The sequence below is a fragment of the Muscardinus avellanarius genome (assembly GCF_963383645.1).
Source record: "Muscardinus avellanarius genome assembly, chromosome: 13".
Taxonomy (NCBI): domain Eukaryota; kingdom Metazoa; phylum Chordata; class Mammalia; order Rodentia; family Gliridae; genus Muscardinus; species Muscardinus avellanarius.
Window position 1 is genome coordinate 95550905 of NC_137799.1, and position 20699 is coordinate 95571603.

The 20699-nt window shown below is 47.5% G+C and overlaps 1 protein-coding gene across 2 annotated transcripts; it reads left to right on the plus strand.

Moving 5' to 3' along the window:
- Positions 1-2756: 2756 nt before the first annotated feature.
- On the plus strand, positions 2757-20298 carry ZNF367 (zinc finger protein 367; the record flags this gene model as incomplete). Of its 2 annotated transcripts, none has more annotated exons than XM_080708767.1 (5): positions 2757-3128; positions 7823-7973; positions 13051-13170; positions 16143-16281; positions 20076-20298. In XM_080708767.1, 5 exons carry the CDS (start codon positions 2757-2759, stop codon positions 20296-20298), a joined length of 1005 nt encoding a protein of 334 aa, XP_080564893.1. The 2 variants fall into 2 exon arrangements, with proteins under 2 accessions (XP_080564893.1, XP_080564894.1); XM_080708768.1 differs by having other exon boundaries at positions 2757-3107.
- Positions 20299-20699: the final 401 nt, after the last annotated feature.

Genomic DNA, 20699 nt, shown 5'->3' on the forward strand with positions numbered 1-20699 from the left:
TGAATGTTGAACGGTGGCCACCGGCTGATGTTTAATCCTTGGCCCTAACTCTTTTCTACCACCTTCCAAGTATTAAATGGATGGGTATTTCACTTCCAACGGAATCAGAAATTATGTGGAAAATGAATGTTTGCATTAAGGAAAATAAGAAATTTCAGCATTTTAGGTCAACTATTAAAATGTCAAATTGGAGTTGCCCTTAAATGGTGAATGTCTGGGGATGTGAGGAAGGGAACTCAGAAATGTGTGGGACCTAGTTCTCCCCGTTTTCCTCCTTTTGCTTGGTTGGACTTTGAGATTCAGGGCAGCTCTTAGAACCATCTGAAAGATTCATTAGGTTATCTTGGACAAGCCTGTCTTCTCATTTGTGAATCAGGACTACTTGTAGAATTGAGAGCAGGAAGTCAGCGTGAAGCAGCCATACAGCTTGTGTATCAGGAGATGTAAGCTGTTATTACTGCTGTAGACTTCCAGGAAGCGGGTATACATTCTGCCTGCGTGTGTGTGTGTGTGTGTGTGTGTGTGTGTGTGTGATATTGGTGATTGAACCCAGGGGCATTCTACCTCTGAGCGACACCAGCAGCCTTATGTGATTTTTTATTTTGTAACAGACTCTAAATTGCTGGGGGTCTTGCTACATTACCGAGGCTGAGTGCAATCCCTGAGTTTCCTATCTCAGCCTCCCAGGTACTGGGATTACAGGCCTGCTGCCACCACGCCTGTTTTTTTGTTTGTTTGTTTGTTTTTTGCGGGTCTGAGGATGAAACCCAGGGGTATTCGACCTCCGAGCTACAGCCCCTGCCCTATTTTTTATTCTTTATTTTGAAACCGGGTCTCACTGAGTTTCAGAGGGCCTAAACTGAGTCTGTCCGCGAACCTCAGAGAAACTTTGGTCTCAGCCTCCCCGAATGCTGGGATTACAAGCCTGCGCCACCACTCCCGGCTTGACTGTTTCATTAAAAGATACTGTCCCGCCAGGCTTGGTGGACCACGCTTGTAATCCCAGCATTTGGCAGGCTGAGGCGGTTCGCCGACAGCCGCAGCTACTTAGGCCCTCCGCAACTCAGTGAGACAGTTTCAAAAATAAAGAATAAAAAACATAGCCAGGCGTGGTGGCGCAAGCTTGTACTCCCCGAGCTTGGGAGGCGGAGACAGGAGGATCGCGCAGGTTGGAAGCCCCCCGCGCTGGCTTAAGAGACCCTGTTTCCAAATAAAAATATAAAATAGGTCTGGGAGTGTAGCCCGGAGGTAGAAGGGCTTCCAGGACCCCAGTACCACCACCAAAATAACAACAAAAAACCCAAAATAAACAAACAACAAACAAAAAACCCCACAGAAAAGAAAAGGCTGTCCATAGGGCCAAAGCTAAAAAGATACAAACCAGTATATATGTATCTTTTGAAACCCTTTCACTTCTGTTCGGAAACCACTAAATTTCTCCCTCCAAGTCAACCAATGTAAATATATAACAAATTTCTTGTGCATTTTATTAATCTTGTATATCTAAAGGCAAAAATGTAGCGGAGCCTGGTGGTGCACACCCCAGTACTTGGGAGGCCCGCAGCCAGCCTTAGCAGTTCAGGCCACCCGCCATGGAGATCCTGTTTCAAAGAGAATTTATGGCTGGGGGGTGTAGCTCCGAGGTTCCATCGCCCATGCCACCACCAGAAAAGCTGCAAAAATGGAGAGTCTCACTTGAAAAGTTTTACATAAATAGAATTACTCTGTTGCCTGTGTTGCGTTTAAACAATGTATCCTGGAAATGGTTTATTTCAGTAGCTTCTTTGTTTTTAAACAAGTGTGGCTAAATTTAGGCCTGGCTGTGTGTGCCCAAGATTAGCCAGCTATTGTGCGGCCATCTTCCTTTTTACCCACCCCGGAGCCCGGGGCGCTGCGTCCGTCCGTCCGTCCCGCTCGGCGGCCGGGTCCTGGGAGCAGGGCGTCCTCGCCAGCCGCAGGACACTCCCTTCCCGACCCGAGCGGCCTGGGCTGGCGCCAGCTCGGCTCTAGAACGGCGGGAGGGCGTGGACCCGGCCGCCCCGTTCCCCGCCAGTCAGCAGCCCGGCATCCGCCAGCCCAGCCCTTTAAACCGGCGCGCGGGAACCCCGGCCCACAGCCGCGGGCGGGGCCTGGCGCGAGTCGCCGCGGACCACGACCGCCCTCGGCCCCGCCCCCAATCCCGGCCAATCAGCAGCTCCCCCGCCGTCGGGCCCGCCCCCGCGCCCCTGTCGGACTGGCTGGTGGACGGCGGCGGGGCGGGGCCCCAGGGGGCGTGTCTGGGCGAGTGCCGGAGTCGCGCGCCTTGGAGTTTCGAACGCGGTTGGCCCTGGAGGCAGAAAAAAATAAGAGCGCGGCAGCCAATGGCGAGGCGGCAGGGCCCCGCGCGCAGGCGGGGCCCCGCCCCGTTCCGCCAGGACACCGCCCGAGCCAGGCCATTGGCCCGCGCGGCCTGTCACTCGCCGCGGCGGCCAGCGGGCGGGCTCCTCGCGGTGGCGGGTTCCGCCCAGGCGCGAAATGTAACGCGGGAAAAGACCGAGCAGGCACCTCGGCGCAGGTTGTTATTTTCGGGGCTCGGCGCGGCGCGTCCCGCTCTCCCGCCGCCGCAGCCCGCGCTCCGAGGCGCCGAGCGGACGGCGGCGGCCCGGGCCGCCCTCAGCCGCGCCGCGCCGCGCAGCCCGGCCGGGCCCTGCCATGAGCCGGCGGGCCTGAGCCGGCGGGCGGAGCAGCGCGGCGGACCGCCCGGAGCGCGCGGCGCGATGATCCGCGGCGCGGAGGCGCCCCTGGCCGAGCGGCCGCCGCCGCCGCCGCCGGGCGTCTTCCGCCACGACTCCCCGAAGCGGGTGCTGGTGTCGGTCATCAGGGCGGCGCCCGTCCAGCCGGCGGGCGGCGGGGAGCCGGAGCCGCCGCCGCCGCTCGTGCCCACCAGCCCCGGCTTCAGCGACTTCATGGTGTACCCGTGGCGCTGGGGCGAGAACGCGCACAACGTGACGCTCAGCCCGGGCGCCGCCCCGGCCCCGCCGCCCGCCGCCGCCGCCGCCGCCGCCGCCGCCGAGCGCCCGGGGCCGCGGGGCCGCGCCGAGGACGAGGAGGAGGCGGGCGGCCCCAAGGTGAGCGGCGGGGCGCGGCCCGTTAACGGCGGCGGGCGGCGGGCGGCGGGCCGTGACGTCACTGCCGCGCGCCAAAACGGGCCGCGGGCCACGTGACCGGCGGGCGGCAGGTGCCGCGCGGGCCCGGCGCCGGCGCTCACCTGGGCACCTCCGCCCGCAGGTGCGCCGTGGCGACGGGCCCTGCGTGCGTGCGGGCTGAGCGAGCGAGGGGGGCAGCCGCGCCGCCTGAGCGCCAGGGCCCGCGCCATTCCGCAGCGCAGACCTGTGTCTGCAGATCGCAGCCGCCGTGGAGGAAGGCGACGCGCCTGCCGGACGCGCCGAGCTCGCCCCGCGCCCCAGCGTCCCGCCGAGCTGCGGGCCGGCCGTAAATAGGTGATGCTCCTGTCTCGGCCTCCCCGGTGCTGGGGGTGCGAGCGTGTTCCGCTCCCTCCAGCTCTTCTTATTCTAATGGTGAACCATCCGCAGCTAGCGTTAGATAAGTGAAATCTATGGTTGTGTTACTTTTGGCCTGAAAAGGGCTTTTGTTAACAAAGCCTTTTATAAAAGTCGCTAACACAACGCACGGGGGCCTGGATTTTATTTCCACATTTTGCACCTTTTTTAGAGTTAAAATATAGCAGAAGTTGTCAAGAAGTGAAAAGGCTGTTTTACATTTCTTTCTTTCCCTTCTCAGTCTTTATATTTTTATAAATTATTTGATGTTTATTTTATTTTATTTATTTATTTTTTTTTGCGGGGCTGGGGATGGAACCCAGGGGCATGCGACCTCCAAGCTACACCCCCTGCCTTATTTTTTTATTCTTTATTTTGAAACCGGGTCTCACTGAGTTGTGGAGGGCCTCACTAAGTAGCTGAGGCTGTCCGCGAACCTCGGTCTCAGGAGGCTGAGATCCTCTGGTCTCAGCCTCCTGAATGCTGCGGCTACAAGCTTGCACCACCATGCCTGGTTCATTTTAATTTGCCCTTTTATCTATGAAGCAATCCAAATGCACCTCCAAAATTTTATTCTTTTCTCTACCTAAAATAAAAAGGTCTTGAATATGTTTATGAAAGTTGGCTGGGTGTGGTGGCGCAGGGCTATAATCTCAGTATTGAGGAAACTGACGGGAATCACAGATTTGAAGCCACGCTGAGCAACTTAGCAAGGCTTTTAAAAAGCAACTTAGACCCTGTTTGCAAAATAAAAAATAAATTAGGGCTGGGAGTCTAGCTGAGAGGTAGAATGTCTCTGGGTTCAACCCATAGCAGGGGAAAAAAAAAAAAAAAAAAGAGTCCCGGACCCCTTTTAGTTTGTTTTACTTTTCTAAAATCCTCATGGCGATTTATATGCATCGTGTGTCAATCATGCCGAGTCTCCTCACTTTGGGAAAACAGGAGACAAGTGTGTCATGCAGCCAGTCATAACACAGTCCTTTCACCCCGCAGTATGCCACTTGGCGGCACTGACAGCTGTGGGTTTGGGAACATTTGTATCCATTCACTGTCGTCACTGCTCTCGGGAGGTGGCACATCTGAGTCCTCACGTCCTGTGTCCGTTTCTCCTGCTCTTTTGTTTATTCTTACCCAGTACTGCTTCTCCCTGCATGGGAAGAGAACAGCCATCATCTGCCAACCTATTTATTTATTTAGTACTAGAGATCAAACCCAGGGCCATTCTACCTCTGAGCTATACCCCTGGTCTTTTAAAAAAACATTATAGTATTGAAACAGGGTCTCCCTAGGTTGCTGAGACTTGCTAAGTTGCTGAGGCTGTCCTTGAACCTGTGATCCTCTTGTCTCAGCCTCCCAAGTACTGGGATCACAGGCATGTGCCACCGTGCCTGGCTTTTGCTAACTTATTTTTGTTCCACATCACAGATTGCTTAGCACTATTGGCATGTAAATATATATTAACATTGTCTTCTTTTGGGTGGTAGAATCCTGGGAGTGAAGAGAGCGGGTGTAACTTCCCTCTGCCATAAAATGTCCCAAGCCTGCCCGGCTTGTACCTTTATGCCCCCTACTCAGACTGCATTGGTGATGTGTCTCCGTGTGGGACTCGAGGGGTCTTGGCTTTCAAGTATCGGTTGCCCCCAGACCCACCCTGCCTATCCTGCATTCAAATCCTTTCCATAGCCACGGATTTAAACTGCATGTAGTCTTACAAATTGCTGATTAGCACCTCGTTTTTGATTCCCTCTATGTGGAATCTAATGGCACGTTAGCATTGTAGCCTCATTACTGCCTGGCATGGAGTAAACACTTCATGTTAGTAGCAATCTACCAGGCTCTGTGCTGAGTGTTTTGAATGCTTTTAATTTGTTAAGTCCTACTTACTTGAAGGAGAAATTAGAGAAGAGTTCCCAAGATTAAGATTATATGGCAGGAGGGAACCTTCCAGAGCCCTGTTTTTTAATTCCATGCCAAGTGTGTGTGTGTGTGTGTGTGTGTGTGTGTGTGTGTGTGTGTTACTGTGACTGAGCTAAGGGACATTCTACCTCTGAGCTATACCTCCTCCCTTACTGTTTTATTTTTAGTTTGAAACAGGGTCTCACTAAGTTGTTGAGGGCCTTGCTAAATTGGCGAGGCTTGTCTCAAACCTCCAATCCTCCTATCTCAGCTTCCCAAGTACTGGAATTATAGATATGTGCCACTATACCTGTTTAACAGTATATTTTTATGTTTTTAGAAATATTAAGAAAGGATCCTTTCATGTCAGAGAACTTGTATCACTCTTTTTTTTTCTTTTTCTTTTTTTTTTTTTTTTTTTTTTTGTACTGGATTGAACCTAGGAGCATTCCACCTCTGAGCAACACCCCCAGCTCTGTTTTATTTTTTATTTTGAAATAGAGTCTCACTCAGTTCCTGAAGGCTGCCCTTGAACCTGCAGACCTCCTGTCTCAAAGGTCCATGTAATGGGTTGGCAGATGGATGCCACTATGCTTGACTTCGACTTCTTACCTCTGGGATTCCATTTAAGTATATTTTGGCATGCTTAATGGAGTCTTAGGTTCTTTTCATTTTTCATTTTTTCTTTCTGTCTTTTAAGACTGGATAATTTCAACTGATGTATCTTCAAGTTTGCTGATTCTTCTAGTCCAAATCTGCAGTTAAAATCCTCTAGTGGAAGCCGGGCATGGTGCTGCCCGCTTATAATCCCAGCATTTTGGAGGCTGAGACAGGAGGATCACGATTCTTGGATAGCGTCAGCTACTTAGTGAGGCCCTCTGCAACTCAGTGAGACCCTGTTTCAAAATAAAGAATAAAAAATAGGGCTGGGGGGTGTAGCTCGGAGGTCGAATGACTCTGGGTTCCATCCCTAGTACTGCAAAAAAAAAAAAAAAAAACAAAAAAAGCCTCTAGTGAATTTTTTCTCACTTCAGCTACTGTATTTCTTAGCACCAGAATATCCACTTGGTTCCTTTGATCATTTCCGTCTCTCATATTCCGTCTGTTGAGAGGTTGCTCCCTTGGTTTCTTGTCATTCTTTGCCCGTGGTACTGTTCATCACTGAGCATACTTAGGATAGCTAATTTAAGGTTTTTCTCCAGTGAGTTTAATAGCTCTGCTCCTTGATCTGCTTCCTTCAGTTTTTCCTGTGCATCGTACTTTTAAATAGATTTGCATGTTTTGTGATTTTTTTTTTATTGTTTGCTGTGGGTTGTGGTTTAGTGACTTTTCTGAATTTTGTATTCTTCGTTGTATTTATTTTCTAAATTGTTTCTTTAGCTTATATCCAGTTAGTGTTTTGAGATTTTTCTCAAGTTCCTGGAGCACTTCTAGTCGTGCCTTCCACAAGGGAGCGGGGATCGGAAGAGGAGCTTCTTCCAGTTTTGTAGCGTGGCCTTGTGTTGGAGCACATTCTTTTTTTAGGAGCGGGGTGGTGGGGATAGAGCCCAGGGCCTTGCTAGGCAAGTGTCTACTGCTGAGCTACAGCACCAGCCCACTTAGAGTGTCAGTGTTCAGTTGTGCCGGCTACAACTCTGCCTTAGCCTTCATTTCCTGCTGTGCTAGGCCCAGGTGAAACTAGGGTGTGTGTATGTGGTACTGGACGTAGAACCCAGGGACATTCTACCTTCAAGCTGCACCCCCAACCCCCAATTTTTTTTTAAGCAAAGTGTTGCTAGGTTGCTTGAGAATCTCGCTATTTGCTGAGGCTGTCCTTGAACCTGTGATCCTCCTGTCTGGGCCTCCCAAGTACTGGAATTACAGGTGTGTGCCACCTCATTCAGCAAATGTTACAGCTGCCCCCGCCCGCGCCCCCCCCCCCCAGTGTGCTCCTGCCCCGTTGTATTTGTGACTTTCTAGATTCCTACTTACCTGAGCACTTTTTCCAAAGGAACTTCCTCTCAGCTTTTCCTTCTAGGCATTTCATGTGTCTGTCTGCCTCAGTGGCAGTCTTTTGCCCCAGATGGCAGCAGGTTGTTAATTTGCCTTACTTACTGAGGTTTTGAGCAATGTCCTCCGAATATCCATTTTGGTGCCCCGAGAGAGTTCCAGGTTAGGCAAAACAAAGACAGATGCCTTGAGTCAGTCCATCAGATAACCCAGGCAGGTCAAAAGAAGCAAGCAGTTCTTGGAGAGTAAGTCCTCTCTGCTCTCTGGACAGGGCCTAGGCTCCCAGAGCTGAGGACTGAGGCTGTTGGCTTCAAGACTGCCTCCAGGGAAGGGAGAGAGAGGGCACGAGTGAGTAGAGTCCACGAAGTTATGTTAAAGTTTCTAAAACTTGTTAACAGGATGGAACCCGGCGTGGTAGACCCAGAGCAGATACGGTGCGGGATTTAATCAATGAAGGAGAGCACTCATCCAGCAGGATCCGTTGTGACATCTGCAACCGGGTGTTTCCACGGGAGAAGTCACTCCAAGCTCACAAAAGGACCCACACAGGTAAGTGGAGAGACCTTGGAGACTGCTGGAGTTCATACGTAACTGAAAACTGATGGGACGTGTGGGCTTATACGGTTTTTAGTTACATTACTATTGTGTGTGATGTTTTATAAAAACAGTGTAGTCAGTTTACTTTGGTGGGTAGTGGTGTTTTTAGGAACACTGGTTCTCCGTGACTTCTGGAGTTGTCATGGTAGTTAATCTAGATGTTGTAGTCATGGTGTTCTTAAATTTAGTCCTAGCCTGACACAGGGATGCACACCAGTAATACCAGCAGTTGGGAAGCTGAAACAGGAGTATCATACGGCTGAGGCCAGCCCCGGCAAGGAAAAATAAAAAGGACTGGTGGTGGGGCTTAGTGGTTGAGCATCCTCGGGTTCAATTTCCAACATCACTCTCACACACACACACACACACACACACACACTCTCTCACACACACACACACTCTCACACTTCTATCCTCTGCTTACTTGAATTTTACCTGATAAGCTTTTATGTCTTTGTAATTGCTAAAATTTATTTGTAGGCCAAGTATGAGAACAGTAATTGTCAATTTTTTATAGACTTTCTAGAGTGCTCAGTGTGCCATCAGTGTGTTTGACCATTACATTTATGGCAGACTAATTTTTCTCAGAATTAAATGTAAGTAGCTTTCCCGAGATTCTCATATATCCTCATTAGTATTTGTAAGTTATACTCGCATGTACAGAGCTAAGAAATAATTCATTGAGGGAGGGCCCTCCATAAAGGAACTTTGTTCTCTCCATAAAGTTGGCTTCAGAGGACGGGAAGTAGAGTCCTCTGTGCTTTTCACATGAGGAAGCTGAGGTCCACGAGGCCCTGCACTGCTGGTTTATAATCTGTCATGATCGTAAGTGTACAGTTGGCATGGTCCAAAGTCAGTATAAAAAAGTGTAAGCCAGGCGTGGTAGCACACGCTGTAATCCCAGTATTTGGGAGATTGAAATTGAGACGGGGGGATCGCAGATTCCTGTTCAGCCTCAGCAACTTAGTGAGGTTGTTTCCAAATAAAAGAATAAAATAGGGCTGGGGGTTTAGCCCAAGGGTAGAAAAATCCCTGAGTCCCTGAGTTCCATCCCTAGTACCACCAAAAAAAAAAGAAAAAAAAAAAAAAGCCGGGCATGGTGGCGCACGCTTGTAATCCCTGCGCTTGGGAGGCTGAGACAGGAGGATCACACAGGTTCAAAGCCAGCCTCAGCTGGCTTAAGAGACCCTGTTTTCAAATAAAATATAAAATAGGTCTGGGAGTGTCCGGAGGTAGAAGGCCCCTGGGTTCCATCCCCAGTACCACAGGGGGAAAAAAAAAGAGAGAGAGAGAGAAGTGCAAACAATCTCATTATTTTTCATTCTTTTGTGTTGAAATGACAATATTTTAGAGAAATTAGATTAAAATATAATCTCACCCGTTTTTTACCTTTCCTTTATTTGATTATTTAATTTATTTTGGCACTGGAGATTGAGTCCAGGGACATTCTACTTCTGAGCTATACCCCTAGCCCTATTTGATTTTTTTATTTTGAAACGGTCTCACTAAGTTGCCAAAGGCCTCACTAAATTGCTCAGGTTAACCTTGAACTTGCAATTCTTCTGTCTCATGTTTTTACTTTTTCTAACTTGGCTTCTACAAGTGGTTCAAATGTATTTTTTTGTGTGTGTTGGGACTTGATTCCATGGGCATGCTACCTTTGGGCTACACCCCTAGCCCTATTTAATTTATTTATTTTTATTTTGGAACAGGGTCTCACTAGGTTGCTGAGGCTGGCTTTGAACCTGCAATCCTCCTGTTTCAGCCTCTCAAGTAATGGAATTATAAGCGTGTGCCACCATGCCCAGGTTTACGTTTGATTTTTGAAGAGATATATTTTAAAATGATATAGTTTTCTTAGTTAAATTCCTGAAAAAAGGGTAAAGTTTTCACTATAAACTAAATATCCATAGATGTTGACTTAAGATTCCATTAGTAAAACTATTACTTAATGAAATAATCTAATTTTGAGAACTTTTGTATTTTTTCCCCCCCGGGTCTGGGATGGAACTCAGGGGCATTCGATCTCCTAGCTACACCTCCAGCCCTATTTTTTATTTTGAAACAGGGTCTCACTGAGTTCCGGAGGGCCTCACTAAGTAGCTGAGGCTGTCCGCAAACCGTGATCCTCCAGTTTCAGCCTCCCAAATGCTGGGATTACAAGTGTGCCTACCACGCCCGCCCGGCTCTCTCATTAGTTTGAAATGCTCCCCACATACTGGTTCTCAGGTCCTAGAACACTGTTGCCAGTGTGGTACGATTGAAGACTGTGTCTTAGTGAAGCATTCCTGATTGGCCGGTGCTCCACTGTGTGTCTTCTGCTACTTGAGGCCTGGCCTACTCTGCTGCGCCTGGCCGACTAGACCCACGGCTCTGAGATGTAGTGACGCTCGAACAGCACGTGCTGTGTGGAGAGCTTTCTCTTTCCATTTTGTTTTATTCTATTTTAGTGGTACTGGGGATGGAACCCTTCTACCTCCAGGCTACACTCCCAGACCTATTTTATATTTTATTTGGAAACAGGGTCTCTTAAGCCAGCGTGGCTGGCTTTGAACCTGCGAGATCCTTCTGTCTCTGCCTCCCAAGCACGGGGATGACAAGCGTGCGCCGCCACGCCTAGGTCTTTTTCCATTTAGTGCCCCTTATATGTGTGCCATTAAAGTACATCCAACTAAGCTGGGCTTGGTGGGCACGCTTGTAATCCCAGCATTTGGGAGGCTGAGACTGGAGGATCGTGGTTGGCGGGCAGCCTCAGCTACTCTATTAGTGAGGCCCTCCGCAACTCATTGAGACCCTGTTTCAAAATAAAGAATAAAAAATAGGGCAGGGGGTGCAGATTGGAGGTTGAATGTCCCTGGGTTTCATCCCCAGACCCGCAAAAAAATTCCAACTATCATGACCACTTAGTATATCTCTAAATAGTGGGAAATTTAGGGGAGGGCTGTTATTATTCTTTGAATTGTATTGGAAGTAGTATAAATTGGTTAAAGAATTTTTTTTTTCAAGCTGGCCGTGGTGGCGCACACTTGTAATCCCAGCATTTGGGAGGCTGAGAGAAGGATTGTGGTTTGTGGACAGCCTCAGCTACTTAGTGAGGCCCTCCGCAAAGCCACTACTGAATGAGGCTCTTTGCAACTCAGTGAGACCCTGTTTCAAAACAAAGAATAAATATAGGGCTGGGGGTGTAGCTCAAAGGTAGAATGCCCCTGGGTTCTATCCTCAGTACTGGAAAACAAACAAACAAACAAATGTTTTTGCTAAGAAATTTAATTAGATCAGACAACACTTTTTGAGCACTTTGTCTGAGTGTAGCTTTGTCGTCTACAGAAACCTAAATGAAGTATAAAGTAGCATGGATCTTTGCAGGAGACTTTTGTGATCCATAAGTAACAGGATACTAAGTGCAGGAGGGGTACAGAGTTGAAGGGTCTAGATGTAGGGAGAGTTTGAGAGGAGCTATTGGATTGGGAAGGCTTGAATGGGCAGAGAGGATAGGATTCTGAGGATAGAGTAAGATGAGGCGCTGCCTTCTGGCAGGAGTAACTCCAGGAGAGAAGTAGAGATCAAGTTCTGCCTCTTAAAACCAGCAACTGATGAGATTGTTGAGACTGCAGATAGTACAGATATTAGGGTGCCATTTAAAAGTTGGTAGGTAAGCCGGGCCTGGTGGCGCACGCTTGTCATCCCCGCGCTTGGGAGGCGGAGACAGGAGGATTGCACAGGCTCAAAACCAGCCTTGCCGGCTTAGGAGACCCTGTTTCCAAATAAAAACAGAAAATAGGTCTGGGAGTGTAGCCCGGAGGTAGAAGGGCTTCCAGGAACCCCAGTGCCACCAAAAAATAAAAAATAAAAAAATAAAAATTGGCAGGTTAGCCAGGCATAGTGGCTCATGTTTGTAATCCCAGCGTTCGGGAGGCTGAGATAGGAAGATCACAGATTTGCAGTCAACCTCAGAAACTTAGGGAGGCCCTCCACAACTTAGTGAAACCCTGTTTCAAAATAAGAAATAAAATAGGGCTAGGGGTATAGCTCAGAGGCAGACTGTCCCTGGTTCCGTCCTCGGTCTGTTCCCCCACACTCGTGTGTGCAGGTGTGCCAGGTGTGGTGGTGCATGCCTGTAATCCCAGTACTTGGGAGTCTGAGACAGGAGGGTCACAGGTTTGAGTCTAATGCCAGCAATTCAGTGAGACCCTGTTTTAAAGAGGGTTGAGGAGGCTGGGATGGCCGCGCTCCTGGTGGAGGGAGGCGGGGAGCTGAGCCATGGTCGGCACGTGGGAGCAGTTGGACTGACCACTGTAGCTGCAGGCTTTGCAGGCCAAGCCCCCAAACAAGTTTTCAAAGTCTACCCGAGTCTGCCCTCAGTGGTGGCTATTACAGACGTGGGCTTGATCCCCAAAGATGAAACGGGGCGCAGCGCTAATACTAGGTGTGAGCCCTGCTGCCAGCGAGGGAAGAAGAGATGCTCACCACGAACTCTGCCACGCCACCCGCACAAGGAGGAGCCCCTTAATAGCAGCCCAGATCAGGGAGGCTAAAGATCTGCTAGAAGGTCAAGCTAAAAAATGAGGTAAATGTATGACAGACTTCAAGTTCATATTAGTTTATGAGTACCAGCTTTTTATAATAAAATTGCCTTGAAGCTAAAAAAAAAAAAATGAGGGTTGAGGATGGACCTCAAAGGTAGAATGTCCCTGGGTTTAATCCCCCCCAAAAAAGTGTCAGCAGGCAACTTTGAGTCGGAGCGTTTGGTGGCTTAGGGGATGGCTGGGATGCAGAGGCAAGCTTCATGCTGCTGCTTAGCAAGCACTGCACGGGGAGAGTCCGAGGCAGCAGGGTTGTGGGGCTGGAGACGAGCTCCTAAAAGCCCAAGGCCTAAGCAGGTGCCGTGTTCCCGGCAAGGGCTCCTCCATGCTGCGGGCTGTGTGTCATTGTGGTTGGAGTAGTGACCTACAGAGAGCTGATTTTTCTCTCTACCCTTCCTCTTGTTACCTTGTTGTCTCTAATACAATAATATAACCTGTCTTCCTAGGCGAAAGACCCTATCTGTGTGACTACCCAGACTGTGGAAAAGCCTTTGTTCAAAGTGGACAGCTCAAAACTCACCAGCGCCTTCATACTGGAGAGAAGCCTTTTGTTTGTTCAGAAAATGGTATGGTCCTAGTAGTTAACTAGGAATGAATTAATGGAATATGTTTTACTTGGGTTCTTTTGAAGGGAGAGTTTTCTTATATAAATTTTATAAAATGTAAACTTTGAAGTCGGGTGTGGTGGCGCAATTTGTAATTGTAGTACTTGGGAGACAGGAGGATCGCCCAGGTTTGAAGCCAGCCTCAGTTAGTGAGGATTTCAGCTCACTAATTTAGTGAGACCCCATTTTCAAACAAAGCATAAAATAGGCCTGGAAGTGTAGCCTGGAGGTAGAAGGCCCCCGAGTTCCATTCCCAGTACACACAGACACACACACAAAAATGTGAATTTTGTTCTGTGCTAATTGCAATCCATGCTGAATGTCTTGGGAATGATTGATTTTTTATTTTTGGTGTGTGTGTATATGTAGTGCTGGGGATTAAACCCAAGGACATTCTACCGCTGAGCTACACCTCCAGATCTATTTTATTTTTTATTGGAAAACAGGGTTAGCTGGGCATGTGATGCATACCTATAATCCCAGTACTTGGGAGGCTGAGACAAGAGGATCACATGTTCACATCCAGCCTCAGCTACTTAGTGAGCCCCTCCGCAACTTAATGAGACCGTGTCCAAAATAAAGAATAAAAAATAGAGCCGAGCCGGGCGTGGTGGCGCACGCTTGTCATCCCAGCATTCAGGAGGCTGAGACTGGGGGATCGCGGTTCGCGGACAGCCTCAGCTACTTAGTGAGGTCCTTTGCAACTAAATCAGACCCGGTTTCAAAATAAAGAATAAAAAAATAGGGCAGAGGGTGTAGCTCGGAAGTCGAATGCCCCTGGGTTCCATCCCCAGACCCGCAAAAAAAAAAAAAAAAAAAGAATAAAAAATAGGGCTAGAGGTAAAGTTTGGAGGTAGAATTCTCCAGTGTTCGATCCTCAGTACTGCAAAGAAATACGATAAAAACGGTGTCACTAAGTTGCTGAAGCTGATCTTGAATCTTCAGTCCTCCTGTGTTAGGTGTGCACCACCATGTCAGCAGAATGGTTATTTGAAAATATTAGATGAAGATCTCAAAAGGTACTTTAAAATACTATATCCAGCTATAGGGAGCAGGAAGTTTCTTAAGTAAGTGCAGTCTTCATGGTAGGCCTTTATTTATTTATTTATTTTTTATTGAGAATTGGATCCAGGGACCTTCTATCTCAGAGCCACACCCCCAGCTCTTTTTTTATTTTTTAGTTTTTTTAAAAAAAAATATGTAGTGCTAGCTGGGCATGGTGGTGGATGCCTGTGCTCCCATTACTTGGGAGGCTAAGATAGGAGGATTGTAGGTTCAAGGACAGCCTCAGCAAGTAGGTGAGACTCTCGTTAACCTTGTGAGACCCTGCTTCAAAATAAAAATAAAAAATAGGGCTGGGCATAACTTGGAGTTAGAATGCCCCTTAATTCAATTCCTGGTCTCTCTCTCTCTCACACACACACACACACACACACACACACACACACACACACACACACACGACTTGCTAAGTTGCTAAGGCTGGCCTCCAGTACTACCATCTCAGCCTTCTGAGAACTGGGATTAAAGGTATGTGTCATGATCCTTTACATTTGATTTAAGCTCTTCAACTATTAAACTGAAGTGACTTTTTTTTTGGTGTGTGTGAAACTGGGGATTGAACCCAGGGGCATTCCACCTCTGAGCTACACCCCCAGCCCTGTTTCTTATTCTTTATTTGGAAGTAGGGTCTCACTAAATTGCAGAGGGCCTAAGTAGCTGAGGCTAGCCATGAACCTGCAATCTTCCTGTCTCAGCCTCCTAAGTATGCCCCCATACCCGGCTGAAGTGATCTTTTTTTTTTTTTTTCAGTTTCTAAGATGTTTTTGTTATTCATATTTTACAAAGTTCTATTTGAAGTTCAGTATACTTCTATCCTCCTGCTCTGTGGTTTTCTATTATTGTTAATACATGCTACAAATCTCTGCAGACTTTTCCATCTAGTGAGTTTGCTTAAGATATGCACAGTGGCCGGGCGCGGTGGTGCACACTTGTAATCCCAGTGCTTGGGAGGCTGAGACAGGAGGATCGCGCAAGTTCAAAGCCAGCCTCAGCTACTTAGCGAGACCGTTTCCAAATAAAATATAAAATAGGTCTGGGATAAACCGGGCGTGGTGGCGCACGCTTATAATCCCCGTACTTGGGAGGCGGAGACAGGAGGATCGCTCTGGTTTGGAGCCAGCTGGCTTAAGAGATCCTTTTTCCAAATAAAAAGTATAAAATAGGTCTGGGAGTGTAGCCCGGATGTAGAAGGGCTTCCAGGAATCCCAGTACCACAAAAAAAAAAAAAAAAAAATTTTGGTCTGGGATTGTAGCCCATAGGTAGAAGGTTTCTAGGTTCCATCCCTAGTACCACCAAAAAAAAAAACACAGTGATTCCCTTAGTGAGAGATACTGTTAACTTGTTTTAAAATTTTCTTTTTTTCTTTTTTTTTTTTTTTTTTGTGTGTGTGGCACTGAGGATTAAACCCAAGTGCAATCTACCTCTGAGCTACACCCCCAGGCCTAATTTTTATTCTTTGTTTTGAAACGGGGTCTCACTGAGTTGCACAAGGCCTCACTGAGGAGCTGAGGCTATTGGCAAACCTGGATCCTTCTGTCTCAGCCTCTAAAATTTTCATTTTTGAGGTGCTTTCTTTTGATAGACTCCAAGAATGGAGTTCCTGGCCCCGAGGCTTTGAACATGTATGTGACTTGTTCTTTTGGTGGGGTAGACACGTTTATATGGTGATGACCAGGTTGTGTCAGAACCAGCTTGCTGTCCCCTCCTGCCATTGCTAAGACCTGCAGAGGCTTACCTGGTTATAGAGCGCTGAATCTCCCTGACATCATCTACCTAAAAGTAACTTCTTGGATCCCGTGAGGCTGAACAGTTATAATGTGACTATTGGTTGTCCAGATCCTAACAAATATTTTCCCTCTGTGTTTTAAAGGCTGCCTGAGCAGATTTACCCATGCAAACCGCCACTGTCCGAAGCACCCTTACGCCAGGCTGAAAAGAGAGGAGCCCACGGACACACTTGGCAAGCACCAGGCGGCAGACAACAAGGCTGCTGCTGAGTGGCTGGCAAAGTAAGGCCCTCCAGGCGTTGATCCCTGGAAGGCTCCTGGTGGGCGGGGCGGCCTCCGGCTGCCAGGCTCTCCTTCCACGGGAGCTGCTCTGTTTCCTATAGAATTGTTTTAAGTGGTATTAATCTATGTGTGAGAGACACTGTAATGTGATAATTAGTTGGAGCGCTCCAAATTATTTATTTATTCACTATTTATTTTATTTACTATTCAAAAGGACGAATTTGGCCAGGCAGGGCAGTGCATACCTATAATCCCAGTACTTAGGAAACTGAGATGGCAGGATAATAGTTCCGTTTTGCTGTGACCTTCAACAACTGGGTGAGGCCCTCTTCAACTTAAGTGAGAACCTGTTTCAAAGCAAAGAAATAAAAATAGGTCTCAGAGTGTAGCTTGGAGGTGGAAGGCCCCTGGGTTCCATCCCCAGTACCACAAAAAGAAAAAAACAACAACTTTTCACCCAGGTGTGGTGGTGCACAGTTGAAACTTTAGGATTTGGGAGGCTGAGATAGGATTCAGGCAGCTTCAGCAATCGCAAGGCCTTCAAAATAAAAAGGACTGGGGGAAGCTGGGCATGGTGGCACATGACTGTAATTCCAGTACTTGGGAGGCCGAGGCAGGGTGATTACAGCTTTGAGTTCAGTCCCGGTCACCTAATGAGACACTGTTTCAAAATAAAAAATATAGCCAGGCCGGGTGGTGCACGCTTGTAATTCCCAGCAGTTGAGAGGCTGAAACAGGAGGATCATGGTTTGCGGCCAGCCTCAGCTGCTACTTAGGCCCTTGGTATAGTTCAGTGAGACCCTGTTTCAAAATAAAGAATAAAAAATAGGGCTGGGGGTGTAGCTCGGAGGTAGAATACCCCTGAGTTCCATTCCCAGTTACAGGGGATAGATACATATCTAACAGGATTGAGGAGTGTAGCTTGGAGATATAATACTCCTGGGTTCAATTCCCAGTACCACACAAAAACAGGTGGTTTGATGCTGGGCGTGGTGGCACACGCTTGTAATCCCCGCACTTGGGAGGCGGAGACAGGAGGATCGTGCAGGTTTGAAGCCAGCCGCGCTGGCTTAAGAGACCCTGTTTCCAAATTTAAAAAAAAGTATAAAAATAGGTCTGGGAGTGTAGCCCGGAGGTAGAAGGGTTTCCAGAAACCCCAGTACCACCAAAAAAAAAAAAACCAACAAAACAAAACAAAAAAACAACAAAAAAAAAAAACCCAGGTGGTTTGAAGGGTGTAGCTTAGAGGTAGAATGCCCCTGGGTTCCGTTTCCAGTACCAAGAAAAAGCATTTTCTCAATTTGAAAGAATGTTTTACGTGTATTATTTTCCTTTGTCATTTGGGCCGCCCTCTTCATTTTCATCATATTAGAGGTAGCTACTAAGGGCTGGTTAGAGTAGGGACAGAGGTTATAACTTGAGCACTCAGCTGTTGTGGGTTCCCAGCAGCCTCTTCAGGGTGTCTTTTTATTTTTATTTTTTGGTGGTACTGGGGATGAAACCCTGGCTACACTCCCAGACCTATTTTGTATTTTATTTGGAAACAGGGTCTCTTAAGCCAGCGAGGCTGGCTTCGAGCACACGCGATCCTCCTGTCTCTGCCTCCCATTTATTTGGAAACAAGGTCTCGCTGCCTTGCAGAGGCCTCACTAAGTAGCTGAGGCTGTTGTGAGCCCAGATTCTCCTGTCTCAGCCTCCCAAATGCTGGGATTACAAGCATGCTGTTTTAACAAATATAATACATTATATATATTTCAAGTGACCAATTTGATACATTTTGACATGTGTCTCTATCATGAGATAGTCACCAGGGATGGCAGTAAACTTGCCCATTTGTAACCCTTTTAGGTTTCTCTTGACCATTTGTAACCCTCTCTTCAAACAACACTAGTCTACGCTCACTAAGGTAGTTTGTATGTTTTAGAGATTTTTTTTTTTTTTCAAATATAGTCTTGTCTATTCAGTCACCTATTGGCAGAATTTGGGTTGTTTTAGCTATTAAAATTAAACTACTATAAACATTGATATACAAGGCTTTATATGGACATTTTTGTATGTAATAATACTGTCATTTAAATATGGGATGGTGGTACCAGCTTGTAATCCCAGTACGTGGGAGCTGAGCCAGACTCAGCTACTTAGTGAGGCTCTCTGCAAGTTAGTGAGACCCTGTTTCAAAAATAGAGAATAGCTGAGCGTGATGCTGCCCACTTGTAATCCTAGTACTTGGGAGGCTGAGATAGGAGGATCCAAGTTCACTGCCAGTCTCAGCTATTTAGTGAGGCCCTTCGTAACTTAGTGAGACCCTGTTTCAAAATAAAGAATAAGCCGGGTGTGGTGGTGCACGCTTGTAATCCCTGTGCTTGGGAGGCTGAGACAGGAGGATCGTCTAAGTTTGAAGCCAGCTGTGCTGGCTTAAGAGACCCTGTTTCCAAATAAAATATAAAATAGGTCTGGGAGTGTAGCCTGGAGGTAGAATGCCCCTGGGTTCCATCCCCAGTACTGCAAAAAAAAAAAAAGAAGAAGAAGAAGAAGCTGGACATGGTGGCGCACGCTTGTAATCCCAGCATTTGGGAGGCCGAGACAGGAGGATTGCAGTTGTGGCCAGCCTTAGCTACTTAGTTGAGGCCCTTTCCAACTTAGTGAGACCCTGTTTCAAAATAAAGAATAAAAAACAGGGCAGGGGGTGTAGCTCAGAGGTAGAATGCCCCTGGGTTCCATCCCCAGTACTGGGGAAAAAAAAAAAAATAGAGCTGGGGTGTAGCTTGGAGATAGAATGTTCTATCCCGGGTTCTATCCCCAGCACCGCAAAAATAAATAAATAAATAAAGTCTATCTAAAGTATGGTATTTTTTCTTGTATCACGGGGATTGAATGCAGAGGCATTCTATCTCCAACCTATACCCCACCCCATTTTATTTTTATTTTTATTTTGAAACAAGGTCTTGCTGGGTTGCTGAGAGTCTCTTTGCTGAGGCTGTCCTTGAACCTGAGATCCTCCTGTCTCAGCCTCCCAAGTACTGGGATCATATGCATGCATCACTGCGCCTGGCTTTAAAATATGATATATTTTAGATACCAGAAAAGTTGGACATTTGCATTTTTTCTTATGAATTGTCAGTTGGCTAAAACAATAGAAAAAGGGTGGTGCTACTAAGTTTTTAAATAAATTATGCGTGGCAGATGTTAATCCCTTGGTCATCTTTGGTGGTTTTAGTATTTTGCAGTTAACTGTTGGACATTACTGTCCCTCTGTGGATAAGATATATATGTTTTGGATGACTTTTTTTTTTTTTTTTTTGTGGTACTGGAATTCCTGGAAGCCCTTCTACATCCGGGCTACACTCCCAGACCTATTTTATACTTTTTATTTGGAAAAAGGATCTCTTAAGACAGCGCGGCTGGCTTCGAACCTGCGCGATCCTCCTGTCTCCGCCTCCCAAGCGCGGGGATGACAAGCGTGCCCACCACGCCCGGCGACTTTTTTGATTTCTGTATTTTACTCTAGTCCCTTCATACATGACCTTTAATATATTCAAGTTTTCCCTAGTCCACCACTGTGCTGCTCCCCAGCTCCAGGGATCAGTAGTTTAATGGTAAAGACACGAGAATAGAGAGTTGGGTCTGAGATCTGGAACCCCGTAAATGGACAGTCTACGTGAATATGTGAAATCACTTTAGAATTTGATAAGCTGGGGTACGGAGAAGCAATACTGTATAAAACCTTTATTGTAATGAAAAGCACGTTCTGGGGTCTTGCCCACCATGTGAGTGACGCGCCTGCTTTCACGTAGGTATTGGGAGACGAGAGAGCAGCGCACCCCCACCTTGAAAGGCAAGCTGGCTCCGAAGGCCGATCAGGAGCAGCAGGACCCGCTGGAATACCTTCAGTCTGACGAGGAGGACGACGAGAAGAACGGCGCCCAGCGCCGGCTGCAGGAGCAGCGCGAACGCCTGCACGGCGCCCTGGCGCTCATCGAGCTCGCCAACCTGACCGGGGCGCCGTTCCGCCAGTAGTGCGCGCACTGACTCCACTGTACGAAGTACTGGCCCGTGTGCTTCCAAAGTAGATCCTCGGGCAGAGCTCAGCACCTTACCTGCTTATCATAGGCTGCTATTCTGTAGAAATTCATGAAGAATGTCATTGCCCCGGAATCTGGGGCGAGAGAGAATTGCACTTTTTTTATATGGAAATGGATTTGATGTAAAGTTTATTTTGTAAATATGGACTGCACAGTACAGGGTAGAAGCTACGTGTGTGGGAAGCTAGACTTTGCAAGTTTAATGCATTCATTGGAAGCAGTTCTCACAGGAAGCACTTTCTGAAGAAGACACTCGTGTGAAAAAACAGGATGGTACCAGTAGCCAAAGAAGGCTGAAATAGTTTATTTATAAGATCATTTTAACATTGTATATGA